Source organism: Ooceraea biroi, chromosome 9 (assembly GCF_003672135.1).
Source record: "Ooceraea biroi isolate clonal line C1 chromosome 9, Obir_v5.4, whole genome shotgun sequence".
NCBI classification, from domain to species: Eukaryota; Metazoa; Arthropoda; class Insecta; order Hymenoptera; family Formicidae; genus Ooceraea; species Ooceraea biroi.
The window spans coordinates 15,067,526-15,086,840 of record NC_039514.1 but is presented as its reverse complement, the minus strand read 5'-3'; the positions used below and the strand labels follow the sequence as shown (position 1 = coordinate 15,086,840).

The 19,315-nt window shown below is 38.3% G+C and overlaps 3 protein-coding genes and 1 long non-coding RNA gene across 6 annotated transcripts in view; 2 read left to right on the top strand and 2 right to left on the bottom strand.

The window, feature by feature from the left end:
- The window catches only part of LOC105276065 (eukaryotic translation initiation factor 4 gamma 3), a 39,720-nt gene extending 28,232 nt beyond the window's left edge, over window positions 1-11,488 (bottom strand). The window contains exon 1 of one of the 2 annotated variants that reach the window (XM_011333400.3): window positions 11,261-11,488. In XM_011333400.3, the coding sequence (XP_011331702.1) occupies window positions 11,261-11,453 (193 nt within the window). In that variant the 5' untranslated portion in view covers window positions 11,454-11,488. Of the gene's footprint in view, window positions 1-8,184 lie in introns of both variants that reach the window. The other variant, XM_011333401.3, reaches the window with a different exon arrangement.
- On the top strand, window positions 1,246-3,867 carry LOC105276066. The gene is made up of 2 exons (XR_893341.2): window positions 1,246-2,276; window positions 2,820-3,867. It is a non-coding gene; the product is annotated as an uncharacterized LOC105276066 (long non-coding RNA).
- Window positions 11,434-15,554, top strand: LOC105276067 (H/ACA ribonucleoprotein complex non-core subunit NAF1). 2 transcript variants are annotated; one of them, XM_011333403.2, is made up of 7 exons: window positions 11,434-11,523; window positions 12,662-13,235; window positions 13,610-13,904; window positions 14,028-14,145; window positions 14,282-14,553; window positions 14,624-14,757; window positions 14,835-15,554. In XM_011333403.2, the coding sequence occupies exons 2-7, from the start codon at window positions 12,914-12,916 to the stop codon at window positions 15,428-15,430; spliced, it is 1,737 nt and encodes a 578-aa protein (XP_011331705.1). In that variant the 5' UTR covers window positions 11,434-11,523; window positions 12,662-12,913; the 3' UTR covers window positions 15,431-15,554. The 2 variants fall into 2 exon arrangements, with proteins under 2 accessions (XP_011331705.1, XP_011331704.1); XM_011333402.3 differs by lacking the exon at window positions 11,434-11,523 and adding an exon at window positions 12,012-12,135.
- Window positions 15,479-18,513, bottom strand: LOC105276069 (riboflavin kinase). The gene is made up of 4 exons (XM_011333404.3): window positions 17,767-18,513; window positions 16,281-16,429; window positions 15,994-16,096; window positions 15,479-15,879 (listed from the first exon to the last, which is right to left on the bottom strand). The coding sequence occupies exons 1-4, from the start codon at window positions 17,852-17,854 to the stop codon at window positions 15,776-15,778; spliced, it is 444 nt and encodes a 147-aa protein (XP_011331706.1). The 5' UTR covers window positions 17,855-18,513; the 3' UTR covers window positions 15,479-15,775.
- Between the last annotated feature and the right edge of the window lie 802 nt (window positions 18,514-19,315).

Below are 19,315 nucleotides of genomic sequence, written 5' to 3'. Positions count from 1 at the left end.
ACTATTTTGTTACATAATAAAATAGTATTTTTTAATACACGCAAAGGAAAAAGTCTAAATATCTCAAAACAAAAAATAAAACCTACACCGCTTTCATAATCGACACATATCGACGGAAAAAGATTTATTTTTCATGAATATTTTGAAATTATTTAAAGACAGAATTTTTTAATAGTCCAAAAGTTAATAAAAACTCTGGATAATAAAAAAAGTTATATATACAATTTACAATTATATATTAAATATGTAAATTTACAATTTGGCATCTTAGCGATGAAAATGTTATGCGAAGCACGTGTCATTCATAAGATGTGATTCACCGCTGGTGAAAATATAATTTGAAAACTATAAAGTCGAGAACTTGTACAGCAAAATTTATACAAATTCACCACGTCGAATAGGTTTTATTTTATCTTTAGACTGACAATACATCAGTTACCTTGAATGTGGAAATATATCGCTTTTTTTACAGTTTTTGAAAAATAAGTTTTCAATATAAGTATCTTAGGATTAGCTGAGAAAGCAAATTCTTTTAAAGTAATTTCTTCTGTAGGTACAAAATAACAACAGGCTTTTGTACGTGACACATAAAAAATGACCTTCGTCATAAGAGAGAAAGAGGCTATTTTCGTACTTTATGCTTTATAATTGATTTAGTCTAACAGCAATATAAAGAATTACTTTCGAAATTTTTATTGAGTTGCTTGAGAAATTTGATATATTTGTGTAAAAAAATGTAAAAGGGACAAGTTTTGGTGATATAGTGTATTTTTCTCTAATTCTAAGTATATTTGTGCACATACTTTATAACCTTTATATATAATATACATATAATTATATATATATATAACTTTTTTATTATCCAGAGTTTTTATTAACTTTTGGACTATTAAAAAATTCTGTCTTTAAATAATTTCAAAATATTCATGAAAAATAAATCTTTTTCCGTCGATATGTGTCGATTATGAAAGCGGTGTAGGTTTTATTTTTTGTTTTGAGATATTTAGACTTTTTCCTTTGCGTGTATTAAAAAATACTATTTTATTATGTAACAAAATAGTTTACAAAATATTTGTTCCTACAATGTAAATCTTTTCTAAAAAAGATTGTAAAATTTTATGAGCTTCTTCTAAGAACATGTGTTTCTTAAAATCTCAGACTTATACCATCTTCAAAATTAATAATATATCCTAAAAATAATGAATTTTATTAAAAAACTTGTATTAAAAAAAACAATGTTTCTTTCATATCGATATATTAAAATTTACGCACATTTAAATGTAATAATTTAAAAACATGTACACACTGATACATTCATCCGGAAAAGGATGAGAAGGATCAAGTGCGACTTTTTTGGCGGCAACGTAATGAGAAAGTGCAAGTACGACCGAGTACAGAACGATTCGCGAAGATGCACGAGCTTACGTGGGTGGAGGATACCGAAGGGCACGTACGCGAAGGTGGAAGGTGAGGCAATGAAGAGAGGTGCAGCAAAAGCAGAAGCCGGAGGCACGAAGGGAGCGCGGATTCGCGCGCGAATCACGAGTGTATGGGTTGTCGGGTGGTAACCCAGTTTCGCCAGTGCACCAGGCCAAGCTGCAGGCACCGCTGTGAACCGATCGATACCTATATGCACCCGGCGCTGCTGCCCACAGCCTAGATTCGCCGTTTAGTCTAGGATAGGTACCGCGAGAAGGGGATCGCATGACCCGCGTGACCCACATCTCGCGGAAGAGAAAAAGTCATGCTGATCATCTCGAACTTGCACCTCGACCTGTCGATTCGCCTATTGTCACGTTACGTTACACGTAGTACGATTGCTGCAATCGGTTTAATCGTTTGCAATGTTACGCCGAATGTGATTCGTGCGCGCGACGATACTGTATTTAATATAAATATATAAATACAAAAGTGTGCAATGTAGTTTGTATAATTTATACACTAAGATATTAAAGTAAACGTGAAATATCAAATACGATATTTGATCGTTTGAAAATCGCCACCCTTGAAAATCGTTCGAGGACAAATGTCGAAAGAAAGTCGACTTGGATCATAAAACATGATTTGTCTTTGGAGAAACTCCAAATCCTGGATATTATAAAAAATATTTCAGGTCATATATTTCAATTACTCTCAAAAATATCTGGTATAATGTGCAGGAATATTTCCGAAATAATCTTTTTTTTAGTACTGTTCAATACAGGAAGAGTGCACCGACAGAAGAAAGCCGACAGAAGAAGTATCTATAAAGAACAATAAGAGCAGGCAGCAAGCAGGTAACAAGCAGGACGAGTCTATTTTCTAAAATAGTTTTAGGTACATTTTTGACAGATTATTACTTTCTTTCAAATTCCCTTCACACATTATACAGTTATGATACTTATAACTTATTGATGTTATGAATTTAACAAGGGAAGAAAACGGGACAAAGGAACAAGAAATAAGAAAATGTACGCTTTCGAGCAGCTTTTTGGCAGCTGCACAACCAATTATAGATAAATACAAAATTCGGAAACCATACTGTTAAACCGTAACATTATAAATGACCGGCATTATAAATCAGTCTTTTGGAAAAAGACATTTTAAAACGTTCCGTAACAAAGACCTTATATGTATTTATACCTAGGTATAAGTGTCCCATTGTCAAATTTTCAAAAACAACAGTTGCAGAAAATAGCTAAAGTCCATGTTGAATAAATGAACTAATAATAATAATAATAGTGGTAATATTAATAATAATAATATAATAATGATGATGATAATGATAATGATAATAATAATAATGGCACGCAGATTTATAAAAATCCCGTTTTTTCCAGAGTTTTGAGCTCTCACCCCCTCGAGTTGCTGACCTTGGAAAAGCATGGAAACCTCGTGGTGTCGAACGATCTCTCTCTTTCTCTCTCTCTTTTCCTAACTCTATGTGGGCGTTTGGTAGGTTAGCAGCCTGCGAAAAGTGTGAGAGAGAATGAATAGCGGAGGAGATGGAAAAGGGGTGAACAGGAGCAAGAGGGGAAAGAGGAGGAAACCATGCATCGCAAACGTCTGGACGAGAGACGATGAGTCTCGGTGAAGAGAGGGTCGATATTTGCCAGCCTTTTTCCTCCTCCTCTCGTCCCCCTCCGGGCAACGACCTCCCTACCCCCTCGTACGCTCGTATCCTCGCTACCATCCCTCGTTGATACGACCTGCGCCACGCATTATCCTAACCCCCGAACGATGCCGAACGATGCAACGTGGTCATGAACGATCGAGCAACGACCGCGCTTGTCTCAAGAGATGAATTATTTCGCCGGTCCTTTGCCTTTAAGTGTCAAACTGTCAACTTTACGTCCGCGTAACTGTCATTGCATTGTCAATTAGATCGATCAAACAGTTGCGCGCGCGCGACTAGAATTAACAAATTTTAATAAACTGACAATGACCGACAAAAGTTATTTTGATCCATAAAATTTTCAAGATTCCTAGGATAACGCGCGCACCACGCTGCAAGTTACGAAACTAATCTCCGGAACCTCCGTCGATAACCGGAAAGACTAATCACGCACGTAAATATTTAGTGAGTGAATAGGCGTACGAATGCAAAACAGCGAGTGATATCGTCGACTTAACATTCCAATTGTAAGATGTCTACCATTTGATAAATATGAAGAGATATTACTATTATTTAAAATTTTCCAGCACTTTTCTCTCGATAACCTTTTCGACAGACTACCGAATTGGCAAAATTAGTTTCTTTCGCTACGTGGTCAACGCGATCACGTAGTGAAATAACAGAAATATTCAGTGATTTCTTAATCATCGTAACATGCAGTGGATGGAATTGAAAACATTCGGAGCAAAAATATAGTCAAATGTATCAGATTACGAATTTCACTTAATTTAATCGAACTACCCGTATCTCTATCACATATTATAATTTCGAAAATTATTCACTACTGTGTGTATGTATGTTGGTCATATTTTTACATAAAATTAAAATTAATATATTATAATTTTGAGAAATAATTTATTTAATCAACAACATAATGGGCATTATTATCTAACTATTATTATCGATTTAGATTAGATATACATATGTATATATATATATATATATATATATATATATATATATTTCTTGTAACAATGTTCTTTTAACTTTAAAAATTAACTCTTAGAAGTTGATATATGTTTATATATATTAAATATTGCCAACTTTGTCCTTTCTATTCTTACATGATAATTTTTGTAAAATGTTGTATTTAGCACCGCTTTTATATTTATTTTATTTTAGATGTGTAAATAAGTTCTATCCACTATTAATATGTTCATCTATTAATAGTGGATAGAACTTATTTGCACACCTAACAAAAGGTAAAAAATTTCTATGTAATTTCTTTTGATGTTCAACTTTTAACGTTTAAACGAAGGCTATTATTTCGTGCTTTCATGTAGTTTCTACTTACATTCTTACTAAAATTCTCACTATTAGCCATCCAGAGCTGTGTTCCGATTCCTCACCAGGCTCTCTCTCTCTCTCTTTGTATCTTATTCTTGTATCTTTCACTCCAACATAGCGGGTGCACCTAGGTAAGGGATCGGAACGCAGCCCAGACTGTAAATTGGTGTGTTGACGAATGTGACTGGGATAAATGAATACATATGTCACACACTGAATACACTGAACAATAGCTTATTTCTGCTTTTGACCAAAAATTGGGAAATAACTATTATGTACAATATGTCAATTTGTAATTTTCTGAGAATTCTCTAAACGTTTGGACAGCGAACAGGAAAATATTATAAATGTGAAAGTCATTTACACTCTAAATTTCTGGAAAATTTATTATCTTAAGGAAGGATTTATTATCTCATGCGAATTTTGTTTTTGTTTCGCATTCGAAAAACCTATTGATTTAAAAATTTTTACAGATATTTTTCTATTGTTCCGTTCTATTAGTAACAGCAATTAATAAGTGTATGCATACCTATCATGCGAAACACCGGAATTAATGCTCGACTCTCGCATAGATACGGTAAAATGAAAAACTTATCCAGTCGCGTATAAAAGTGCACTTTCTACCAGGAACTGTTTAGGAGCTGGTTCAACGGAACGGCCGGTGTGCCTTTAGCACATGTGCTAAATGTCACAATGTTAGAACGTGTGACTTCAATCGACTCGATCCGAACTATTTTAATACACGTAGCTCACTGTTCTGTGATTCAATATAACAGCAATCATAAACAAATCCGAAACAAGTGTCTCTCTGAAGCATCGACATATAGGAAAGTAACATGAAATAACTACAAGGTAGCCAATAATAAGTATGCCTTACGTAATGCTTATATACGTAGATACGAAAATCAGTAGGAATGATCGATAGTTAACATGAAAAAATAAAAATTTGAGACGCGGTTTACCGCTTAAACGCTATAATCAGTCCGACAAAAGCGAATTCCGGAAGCGAACGTTTTAGTATCGTTATGCAAACGCTACGAATCTTGTTTAAAGTTGAAAAGTTTAGTCGAAGAAGCGCTCTTTATGGATGTTAATCGCAAATCGGGTGGAATTTGCGCGATGTGAGAAACGATCAAGTCCGAGGATACCAAAGATACATTATCTGCTGATCCAATAATACGCGTAACGCGTGCAACGTAACCGCGAAGTAACAACCGTCAGTTAAGAGGGAGAGGAGAGCGGGAGAGCGAAGCGAGTGAAGCAAGTACGGTTAGTTTCTCCCCGGATGCTCGGTGGCCTCTTTCTCGAGCGAGCGGCCTTGCCAGGAATGCGCATTTTCTGCCGGTTCTCCGTTTCCCTCAGCTTCGATTCGAATCTGTATGCGCGGACTCGCGGCGGCCACCTTTCACCCGCGTCGTCCGCGATGCGACGGCGGTCCTCGTTATTCGAATCGGGTAAAGCAAAGTCAGTCGCCCTACGTCACACGTGCCGACGAATGACACGACAAGCCGGCAAAAAATCTATCTCATTGTCATTCAAAGATCCTGAGCATCTCAAATACGTGATTCTGCGCCAAAGTGTTGTCCCCCTCCAAAAAAAAAGAGAAAAAAGGGCCTTTTCTCAAACCGTGATTATTTAATTCTTTTTATCACAATTCTATTTGGTATCGATAAGACACTGTGACTTCATGTAAAAAATTTATCGACATGTTTATTCGGCGTTATAGATTTTTAGAGACATGTTTATATTTTCATATATTCTTCTTAATAACGGATAGAAAAATGTACAGAAAGATGTGTGGTCTTACTATGATATCAGTTTCCAGTAAACAAAAAAAAACATTGGGGAAATTTTAGAAATTCGAGAGGTTAAAAAGGGACAAATATGCAATTGTGAGATGTACCAAACTTATTACTATGCGATTCGGTACGCTTGAAGCATGAATAGGTATCTGAAAACAATGCGCTACACATTACAAGAATCATGTAACGTACTGTGTAACTAACCAATAACCAAAGCAATAAAGATAATAAGATTTGTACCTGAAGTTCCTCGAAACATTTGTAGAAAGTGTAAAACTTTGTTTATGAACTTGTGAACAAAGAAAATAACCGGTAGCCTATATATCTATCAAAATTCTGATGTCAGGTCAGCTCATTTACCTGAAGTAGGAGAAAGGTAAAACTGTTAGTCGTTATTGACCCAAACGTGACCGACTGAAGCTACAAAAGAAAATATTTTCTGACAAATTCCGAGTTTGTCCTATAACAAAGGAAACACGAAAACGGAACTACATTCCATTCGGTATCGGTATTTAATGTCCGTTAACTTTTAAGTACACACATTAGGAAAAGTATTACATAAATTTATTTTTGCATTCGCATGATTTTTATTTATTTTTAATACGTTCAACTCGATAATTTATAACTTATCAAATCACTTCAGATTAAATAGACGACATCAAATATGTATCGTACGATACCACAGAATTAATTGCCAATCGCTTATTACTTAGTCGACTATTTACTTGAACGAATATCCAATCGGAAAGAGAAAGGTGCAATAACGTGCACCGGGCGGCCGTCAACGATAAAATAAACGACGCAAGTTCGTTTTAAAATCTTAATATTTTACATTTTCATTTTTGTTTGCCATTTGTCGCAAAAGTTTGCCGTCCAAATATGACGGAGCGATGCAAATCATCGCAGTAATAATTAATACATCATGAGAAGGAAGGAACGTGTTGCAGAATGAAACTTTATTGGTTCGCGATTCTTTTTCCAAAATGTCCCTTTGTAACAAACTCGTCTCAACAACGAGACTTTGAGACCTCGATTCGATACTTTTCTTACTTTGATAGAGATCTCGATTCGACTAATCGTGCCTTTCCTCCCGAAATAAACATAAAATAATTCATTTCACAATTTACTTTTCAGACAGTCCATCGATACGTAGTAACTGGAATATCGAAATTGGACTTTTCTTGTTTGATCAATTAAAGCGGTAAGGCGTTACTCTTATCAGCGATACAAGGCGGGGAAAAAGAAGATAAGGGATGTGTCAAGCGTACGCGAGCACATATATATCTATATTTCTATTCCTTTCGGTTTGAAGAAAATCACTTCGAGTGCTACGTAATTATTCCTTTTTTGTATTTCGCACGGAAAACGCGCGCGCGAGTAGTGCCGCAAAGATTAATAAATTTTATGTATATAGAGCGGACAATACCATACATACATCTGGCTCATCCAACTCGAAAAAACAAACAATGAAAAAATATTAAAAATAGAAATTTTTTCTACGTAGAGACGTGAAAAATTGGGGGAAAAAGTCAAGTGCCACGAGAGACGACACGTGTTTGCGACTCCATCAGGCGCGAATGCGCTCCAAGTCGCTTCGACAGGTAGTGACCGTCGCAAAAACATTCGACCGACTATCAATCGGCGGGCAGCGGTGTGTCACGTGGCCGGAGCGGGTAAACGTCATACAACGCGACATCTTCCGAAAGTCCCGACATAATAGCGATTTGCGTAACGTTATTATATTATCATCATCGGCTGATACGCCGATAAGCGTGCCGCGCGAGGAGGATCGCGGACCCAAGGACAAGCGACGGGGAAGAGTGTTCGGTGTTGCAACGACGGATCCGCTCGTGCGAGGAACAAAACCAAGCGTCGCGATGCCGGCGTCGTCGACATCGTCGAAATGGCGAGCGTTCGTAACTTGCGCACGTGATAACTTACCCATCACCGCGGACATCTCGTGCGTGTCAGCCGACGCCGTTACCGTCGTCCTCACCTCGTTGACTCGCTGATGATCGAAGTTACGCTGGACACACGGTGGCCGTGACGATCGGGCGCATGTTTATCAGCACGAATTACGTCTATTGGTGGCCACGTCCACCCGTTCGTCGGCGCGCGATCGTGAGACACGCGGTCGCATGGGCGGCCGTAATATCCGCGCGTGTCCGGCCGGGATGCGTTTGCTCGTTTCACGGGAAACGGGAAAACGGAGCCTAGCGCGTCCCGATATCGACTTTACATATGGTCGCCGTGACAGAAACGAAAAGAAACGCTTGGAGGAAATTATATAACCTGCGCGTAGAACGTAGAGCGGAGGCGCGCTGCGACGGCGGTCTCTTCTCTCGCTCTCTCTTTTTTCCGTTGCCTTCTCAAGAGAGAGTGACGTTTTCAGGCGCGTTAGTAGCTGCTAGGCAGCTCTCGGTATCCCGCGCCGTCTTGCGCTAACACCGTCGCCCGCTCGCGCGCGCCAATACCGATATCATCCGTTCCGTTTCGTTTCGTTTGACGATTAGCGGCGAGAAATTATTCGACGGGAGACTCGAGCGTGGGTTTTTCCCCGGCACGACACTCGCGGCAGAGGCATTTATGACACGTCCCGGCACGTGGCTTCCACCATATGTTCCCACGACAGCGAACCAGGCTGTCCGCGAGCAGGCACGACGAGAATGCAAGTGTCCCTGATAGCGAGGGACCTCTCGTCGCGATAATCGGAACCAGCTGCCAAGTCGCGACGCGCGAACGGCGAACGCCACGCGATTCAGGTCTCTCGATTCACGTCGTTGATCGCGGACAACTCTCCCGACGACCTATTCCCAGTTGCTTCGTGTCGCACTTCTGGACTCGCAGTCGCGACACCACGGCCGAATTATCTCGATCGCGCAACTTCAACGAGAAAGAAATCGCGTGTGTACATACTGTGTGATTGCGATTGCCACATGTACTAGCCGAAGCAACCACTCGGTCGGCTTCGTAGCACTTCGGACTTCTTACATCCTATTCTTTCGCGAAATCTTTCTCTCTCCTTCTCTCTTTTTATTATCGTCTCTCCGTTAGTCTATTACACGCGTGCACGTACGCGAAGCTTTCCGGGAATTTCTTATAATCATTTTCCATATGACGCACGTTCATATCTGACCAATTTTCAGAAGAGAAAGAGATAGAGAGAGGAAAGAGAAAAAATAATTTTATAAAACACACATTTTTCTTTGGAGGAAAATCATTATGTACATTATTATGTTAAATTCAATTCTAATCAAATACACGTAATTGTAATTCCACCGAGCACTGCAAATTGTGCATTGTCATGTATCTTGGAGTAAAAAGTTACTCCAAAAAAACTTATTTACTATTCCCCCTCCCCCTGCAAGAACAAATCTGGATTACCGTCGAGACGATTGACGTCGCGATATTTGCACGCAGGAAACTCTTCTGTTTCCCACCTCCGCTTTTAATAGGCACGATTCAACAGTTTACCGCACGCCGCGATCGGCCAATCATGGTTACCTCCACGCCCTCCTCCTCACGCAGGCCTATTATCCATTCGCTTGCCGTTTGTTTCGCACGAATGAAAAGCCGCGTCCTTGTTTCGCGAGAATCGCGAGAAAGAGAGAGAGAGAAAGAGAGAGAGGGAAGTAAAAAGCGGAAGACGAGCGGACGGGATGCTACCTACGTCGATTGGTATCGCTGATAGATATAGATGGAAAACAAGCGATAAGCGGCCGATCGCCTCAATAAGCGTTAGCACGCAAACTTTTTTTTGTTACACGACGAGTGGCGATTTACGTTGGCCTGCGCCAAGACGAAAGTGAAAGCACGTACCGAATCCCCATTTAACACTCCCATAACTTGCTTTTCAGAAAACTGTTACCTGTTCCGAAAGATTACATTTTTCTGCGTTATATATACGTGGAACGACGAATTTGCTGATTCACGCTTCAGTTTTTCTTTGTATTAAAGTTTAGTCAAGATGTTCTTTCTTTAAGTTTTTCTTTTTGTTCATTTATACAAAACGTCGCAGGTACATGTGCCATCCGTTTGATTATATCGTTTCGTGGAACTCGTAGACAATATATATAGAAATATTATTTCTCTGCCTCGAGGCAACCGTTATCTCTCAAATAGTTTGACCAGACAATTACGAAATCGCTGTATATAACAAGCTATATAGAAGCATCAACGCGTCGAGTTTCGTACATAGAGCATGCCACCTTCGCAACACAATACATTAGTATAAATAAAAAAACGCACGATCCAGAAGTACAAGTAAATAATATTTACTACGCGTTTCTGTACCGATGGCAACGTCGGGAAACGTAACTCAGGGACGTAACTCTGCTGATAAGTATTGCTGGACTGAATGCGCAAACCGCTTTAACGAGATTACGGAAGCCAGGAAAAGAAGCATTGCGAGCATTACTGACCGTCGTTCCACTTGCACGCCCGAGTTTGTCGAACTTGGCGCGGCCAGATCACGAAAATACAATTTTCCTTTCACGCAGAAAAAACGAAGGGGCACATAGCGATTCGCGAGACGAGATTGCAAATTTGTTGCATAAACATTGTGTTTACGATCACGAATGACGTATGAGTCGACGCGAGAAATGAATAATCTCCCTCCGTGTCTTAGAAATTTGTATGAAGGATGACCGAGGCATCGTAATCATCATGGTCGTCGCATCCGAACAATAAAAAACAAATTAGGATACACGAGAAAGGACATCGTCCGCAGCACGCAGGACACATGTCGCGCGTGTGGTCACCCTAACCTCAAATAACACTTTGTTACGTACACAAGGTGCATGCGCGAGATGGGCGAAGAGACAATTGCGTGGTGACTCGTGCCTTTCAGCGAATCCTTCACGAGCGTCACGACGCGTGTGACGCTCACGAAATAAAAACCGCCCTGACGAGGGCAGATGACGCTCGACAGGTCGCATGTAGGCAGATCGTTGGAGAAAAGCTGAGGCAGCACGCAGGAAAGCAGAGAATACATGCCAATCAAGTAAAACGGACTCACCGGCATTCGTCAGGAAGCGAGGTGTATTCGTGGTAACCACCGCGCTGTAGGTCTGCGGCGAATGCGAATGCACGACAGGTTGACCGAGTATGATCGGATGCTGATGCTGCGGTGGAACGTGATGCGACTGCTGCTGCTGATGATGGTGATGGGAGAGGTGGTGGTCCCTTCGTCCCTTCGTCGGCATGCTCATCGCAGGCGTGGGCCTCCCTTGTGCAAACTGTCCTTAGAAGCCTGCTGCCTGACGCGGTTCACACTCATAAGTACGTTATTTCCTCACGTATTACGGGAGAGTCCGCAGACTGGGCAATGCGCGTTAGACGGTAGGGAGACGGAGAAAGGGCGCGCGAGTGCGAAGATCTCTCGGTCTCGCGAGAAATTCCCGCGGAAACGGTAATCGTTAATCGGAATCGCAGTACCCGTTAACCGTCACCAGAATCGTGCGCGATCGCTACAATCCGTCGAAATGATCGGGTAACGTTCGACCCTTCGTTCGTACGGACCGACAGTTGGCACACGTCGCTTATGGGCTTGCGCGCGCGCGCGCGCCTACTCTCGCACGCCCGACGATTCGTACGCACGAGACACGTTCGTATCTCGCACCGCACTTCTCGATGCACCTTCCGGTCCGTCGTGTAACGGTCGTTGCTGTGCAATACGTTGTATTGCGCGATAATCGTACGTTCTCCACGATGAGTTTGCTGGCCATCCAGCGTGACACACGGAGATCCACGGTGACGCGAATGTATCTATCGTTGGACAACCACGCTACACGCTCGACGGTAGAAAGAGAGACGTGAACGGCCACGCCGGCGATCTAGTGACTCTCGCGGAATCGTTGATCGGCAGCGCCAGCTGCATTCACCAGCCTTATGGTATTTCGTAGTCTAGCTCGTGTCGGATCGATGAAAACAGCATTTTATGCTGCCTATGTTTATTACGTGCACGGTTTGGCGATTGAAAATACATTTGTTGTGTAGAAATCAAATATTATTTCGTTTTATATACATATATGCATATAAATATGGATCTATCTTCGAAGATACACTCTGGGGAAAATCGGGAAAATTTGGGGGAAATGCGATCGTGGAGATTATTTTATTTTGGAATATATGTAATTTCCATCATATTTTATGAAAAATTATATTCTAATTATTAGAATCTAATATAATGAATCTGATATGATTCAGTGGATGCGTTTAGGAAATATTAACCGTTGAATGAGTGAACGAAGAGTGATCACTACTAAATATAAACCGCTGGCAAAAATAATGTCCGCTCATTGAATATGTTGCAAAATGCTTTCGATGAGCGGAAGTGTTTGGGAAACATTTTCTCAACTGCTGTACAATGGTTTTACCTTCTAAACGTGCATTCAATTCCTCTGAATTTCTCTCGTAGAAATGCCAAATCGGAACTGTATGTAGCGCCGTCTATCAGATGCACCGTAATGTTGGCGAACGTGGCTACACGAACCAAGTACGGTATGGTGCAGTCTGCTCTCTGCTCTGTGCTGTGATAGAATATAGATGGCTGTGCTTCATTGTTGGAAAGTACCCAAAGTATATTAGCATCAGAAAAAAGTAAAATAATTGTCCTCAGCAAAACAATAAATGAAGAAAATAAGTGCAAAATTAACTATATGAAATTAATATGAAGAACGATACGGAAAATACATTGAATAATCATGAAGTAATGTGCAATTCTGTCGAAAATATTCAACCATCGTCGAAGACAGATAATCAAGCATCTATGTTGCACGTGGACGGTATGGAAGATATTTGCGAGAATACATGCGATAAACAAGAAACTTTACAGAAATCTACAGAAATTACAGAATACAGTACAAACAATATAAACAGCGATATTACGCAAAACGAATCAACAGAAAATGAACAGAAAATCAATGAAATTACAAAAGTGAGCAATGATAATAGTGACATACATACAAGCGATTCATCTTCACACGTGCAAGGTAAACATAAATATATTAATCCACAAAGTAAACATATTTTCATGAAACATGCAGCTTCTGTCTTTTTTATAATAAAAAAAGTTGATCAACTTTTGGTATTATAAACGTTCCTTCAATTTTGATCTAAATTAAATTAATAAGAACTGCTATTAATTCTGTAAAATGCATTGCCTTGAGCCAAGCTAATGTCGATGAAATAGACACGAGGCCTAGCTTAATTTGTACGGCATAGTAGTATATTCATAAAAATGTTCGAGTGGCATTGTGCCTTAATACGATAATTGTCAGAAGATTTAGAAAGTTATCAATTTTATATAACACGTACTGTACAATATATATTTTAGATTCTTGATTTTTGTATTTGTTTACTGTAGAGACTACTGGTTTGAAATCTCTTGGCGTTATCGCTTTGGAATATGGCGACTCTTCGGATGTAGAGGATATGGAAGATACCAATGAAAATCTAAATCAGCCTGCTGTACCAAGTGTCCAGGCACTAAATTTACAACAGTATCGTATGACAGTAGTGGAACCGTTATGTTCAAGTGAAGAGAGCGACAGTGACGACGACAGTAGCAGTACTATCAGCAGTAGCAGCAGCAGTAGCAGCAGCAGCAGCAGCAGCGATAGTAGCAATAGCAGCAACAATGATAATAATGATAGTGCTAAGTAAGTACGAAAGTATCACTAATAACAATATAAATAGGTATGTTTATATTAAAAAGATTTATAATGCAATTATACTTTTTTGTAAGTGACAGCGAAAATTTTCATATTCATTGAATATTTCAGGCAGAAGAAAAGTAACGTAGCAAATAAACAAATACAAAAAAGTGAATTAGATGACCTTCCACCAATAGAAGACTTAATGATTAATGTTGATGAACTCTTATGTGACGTATTCGGCAAGGTAATAAATATAAATATATACAATGCATGTAAAAAAGCGGATTTCTTTAGAAGACTATGAGACAGATTTATCATCATCTAGAGAATTTTGCACGTATATGCTTAAACCATATTCGTATATACTTGTATAATTTAAGGTGTTCAAAATTGTGGAGCAAGTAGTGATTGTACAGCCAATACCAGGTAAACCTACGCTCAATCTGGACTCGGTTTTGTTTTTGGACAAGGGACAAAAAACTCTTGGTACAATATTGGACGTGTATGGGCACATAAGCGAACCTTTATACTGCGTTCGATTTAATAGCTCGGAACACATACAAAAGTGCAATATTGAAGTGGACATGACGGTTTATTATTGTCCCAATGTCACGTCGTACACTACCATTTTTTTTGCACAGGAGTTGAGACAGTTAGTATTTTGGCAGATGCGTATGACAATATGTTGCGTACGGTTGTTCAGAATTAATATCTCTTTCTAGGCTAAAACACAGTGACACGATCGATGAGAACGAAGCGCCGGTGTTTTCAGACGACGAGGAGGAACGAAAGTACCAGATGCAGAAGGATAAAAACGTTTCGCATGATAATACACCGCAGAAGAAGAATGCACCAAGTAAGCATTTTGTAATTTTTAGCAGTACTCGCTACAAGAAAATGAGTATTTATTTAACCTGTTTTCACTGGTTTTAGATCCTTGCAAAAAAAGGAGGTACGATTGGCAGTCAAATCATCCGTGGAACAGATGCGGCTATTCCCAATGGTACAACCAAGAGGCGCAACCTTGCATAAATGCGATGCAGAATGAACAGTATTCCTTTCCCCAGGCTAATCCCAGGCAATATTCCTTTCAAAATAATATGTATCGCGACCAAGCCTGGTCGTCGATTCCACATTGCCCCCCTTCCCCGTGCAACAGACCGTACGGGGTCGGGGCAGCGTACAACGGACCGCGTAGTTACAATTCGAATAATGCAGCCGACGCGAACCAAGATTGTCAAGATGTCAAACCAAATTTCCAGCGCAATAACACGATGTACCAATATCCTAAAATTCCGTTCGGTATGCCCGCAAGAATTAACCCTACGTCCCCACCCTACCCGATGAACTATCATCAACTCTTCAACGCGCAGATTCCTTACATGGGTATGCCTCCTTATCCAATGTACGCGTACCCACCGATGTCGACGCATACGAACCCAGCATGCCCATTTCAGTCAACACATATTCCTGTTTCTTCTCCATCTTCGACGACAACAAGTGCAACTACTGTTAATAAAAGTCCTTGAACGAAAAATATAGAAAGAGGAATTGTGTAAAAACAAAATTTTTGAATACATTTTCTGTAATCTTTATTATGTAAAAAAAAGTTATGTATAATTTATAACATCGTATAAATGTGAATTTCAGATGTGAGTTTCTTGTTTTATACTACAGTGTACATATATCTTTTTTTTTTTAACATGTGTAATCTTTAATCCAATTCGTAAGAATGTAACAGTTTCGTGTTTGTGTTATATTATTACTACCATATAATATTTACTATATAATTATTACTATATAATAAAAAGAAAATTTGCAAGAGCAACTAAAACTATACTTATTATTTAGATAAGGATAATATTTATTATTAATCATTTGAATAAGAAGTCGTCATCTTTTAACTTGTTTACAGTAGGTTCTTCTAATCGTTCGTCCGCGATTGCAATATCATTCTTTATCGCTTTGACGAGTTCCTCTGCAAAAAATAAAGCGCATATATATATATAAAATCGCAACATGACTACTCTAAATGACAGAGGAAAATGATAATCAATTTACACACACATATTATTGTGTAACAGAATCCTACCTTCAGAAGAGAAATCTTTTTCTTGTCGTATGTATCCAGTAATTATCACTTTCAATTCTTCACCATAAAAATCATTTTGAAATTCGTGTAGCAGATGAACTTCCTACAAATAGTAAAAGTAATTTATGTAATTAATAACAACAAAATATCCTTTTCCTTGATTTAATTCCTTGTCTAAATGATGTAATAAACAGTCTATTATGTTTTATAATTAAAATCAAATTTAAATAAGAGATAAAAAATATTTCTTTATCTTGCTAGTTTTTCATTTTCTTTTCATTTTTTACCAATGATTTTTTCTGATTCTTGTAATATGGATTCCATCCTATACTCGCGACCATTTTGTAAACTTGTCCATGCAAGGAAGCCCAGCCATAATAAATTCCAGTGTCTAAATCGTTTGGCAAAGCATTTATCACAGGTTCCGGCAGATTGGCTGATATTTATAAAAAAGAAAAAAAAATACATATATTTCTTCTATCAAATTTTATTATGAAGATCACTTAAATATAAATTGGAAGTTACGGTGCGCTTATAATTAAATGTCAGTCTAAATTTAAATTATCCTCACAAAATCCGAAATATAAATTTTAAATAATAGCCATATAATTTTCCATATAACATAGAAACTTGCAGCAACGTTATTCTAAGTTTCTATATAAGTTACTAATTCAGTGTCATCAATTGTAGTGTTCTTTATAGCTTTACAGCTTTATAGCTTTAAAGCTTTATAGCTTTATAGCTTTGTAGCATTGTTGAATATAGTGCAATACGTTAAAGTGAGACAAGTATATTTTTCTCTCTCTAATTTATTGCACAAGTTCAGCAGTGCAGCTATAAAGAACAGACCCAATAATTCAGGATTATCGCACAAGTGAAGGTCGGCGAAGAAAAATATATTTCTTTGAATTTCTAATACAGGATTTCAATTACAAAAACATCATAACTCATACAACAGTAAGAGAACCTATATTTTTCTAATATTAAATATGTAATAATATTAAATAGGTGTGCAAATTAATTCGGTGCTCTTCTTTTGAAGAAATTAAGCATCTATTTATTTTCCTTTTTTTGAGAGATTTGTCAACTGCCCAATAAATGAAGAAAAATATTAGAAAATGATGGCGAATATTTCGAAGATTGACATGTTTATTATTTTTTTTATAATAAAGGCTCAATCAAGGAAATATGCTTATGCATAGGAAAATTTGAAAAAGCAAGTAGTTTGTAAAATATTCGCTTGTGAAAAAAAGATTACGTTCAAAAATCGTGAATTACTTTATTTTACTTGGGGTTTCGGGCACCCCTGTGCGTGGGAAGCTAAGCTTAATAATACTCGCACCTTTTTCATTTAAATTTAAAATAAGAGAGAGAACAAAGTGCAGAAAGTGCAATAAAATCAAACAGGCCTATTGATTCAAGATCACCATGCAGACAACCTATATAATAGAAAATCTTAACCTATTTCGGCAAACATCACCAGCCACGAGGTAACGGACAAGAAAGTAACATCAAGTGTCACACGAGTTTTAATTAATAAAATATAGATAGAAGCTAAGAAGGGGTTAGGGACACATGAGACGGTGTAACTCTCAACTTGTGATTATGCGGAGAAATGCATATCGATATGTCTCACTATTGGCATCAATAGTGGCAGCATTCAGAGTATTTAGTTCCGCGGATCGCTTCTCGATCGCGACGCGTGTTCGATTTACAAATCAGCGATTAATCGGGCGCGGTGTTCGACGCGTTTGTCTCGTGAAGGAAGAATACCTGTCGGAATACCGAGCTCCTTGGAACCTCTACCGAAGCCCCTGATGACAGGTCCGGATGCAAAGTACGGCAATGCTTTGTTGCCCATGATTCTCGCTCATTGCACGCAAGCCAGCGCTGTTCTGCACGAATGAGAAAATCGCGCTCGCCGAGAAGCTATCGAGAAAAACGCGCGATTATATGACGTGGCACGTCCTCGCTGATAGGACACGCGTTACGTCTCGCGTTACGTTAAGCCGTTTTAAGCCGATGAAGAAATCTTCGTGATGACTATTTTATATTTGTACGTCCCGATTTCTTGAATTGTAGCGTGAGAGCTGAATAAAAGATTTCTCTTCTTTGGGAAAGTTTAACCATTTTGCTCAATTATGAATGAGTCGTGTAACTTTGTAACTTTTCTATTAAATTTGCAATTGAAAATTAGATAAGGATAAGAAAATTAAATAAAGATAAGAATTACTAACAGTTTTTTTTTTTACATTAATGATACATTTCTTGTTCTATTTTTCATTATTAAAGTACACGTCGATATTGTTTCAACTGTGCCAATTTTATTTATTATTATCAAGCGATATTTCTTTTTATTGATTAGAGTAACGCTAATGCGATAGAGATTATTATTGAAATTTTTGATTAAACTATTTAAAACCATGAATACTATCGGTCAGTGATATGTCGTATAAATAAATCATGTGTTACAACATGTCATCATTAAGTGACTTAAAGAATTCTAGTTTTTATTGCTATACTCTTTATACGTACTTTATGGGATCTCCGATACTGTCGAATAAATCCAAGCGTAGTATTTTCTAATCCAGGTGCTACTAGTTTAGAATAATTTTCTATGTATTCCCTGTAATGTTTTTTTGTAATTCTTTATTTACTATAAAACTATGTGTTTTTTTTAACAAATTGCAGAAGAGCGTAGGTACGAAATATCATCGATTGGTTGAATGATATTCAATGAATGAGCAGATACGTAACGAAATCACTCGTGGTCAGGGAGAAATAGAATCGCGTTTGGGAAACAATGGATTTCCCCTCGAGAAATTGATGCACTCTATCATATATAGTGATTAATAATTTAAATTAACATAAATTTAATTTAAATATCACATGGAAAATTCTATTGCCATCGAGATACGAGATGCGATCGGAGATACGTCCACCGAAATTTTACATAAAGAACTTTTGCGCAAATGTATCATGCGATACTTTTTGTTTTCTGATCAATTCAAATCGGCGGTACGAAATTCGTACTACGAATGTTGCGTGATATTGGAACCACCCGTAGCAATCATGCCAGACGTTTGTGGATTTAACTGGGAATTCTTGAATGCGCTCGGAATCACGAGTGGAAAGCGTTTCGTTCAGTGTGCAGCGTAATCACTAATTCTGGACTTCGATTTCCCGATTAAAAATTTGAGCTTCAAGATCGAAACCGATATTACATCATGTATTTCGATGAATTCGGTTTCCGATGTTATGTAAAATACTTTCTGCGACTAAGAATAAAATATAAATAAAAGAATGCGAACACGAAAGCTTT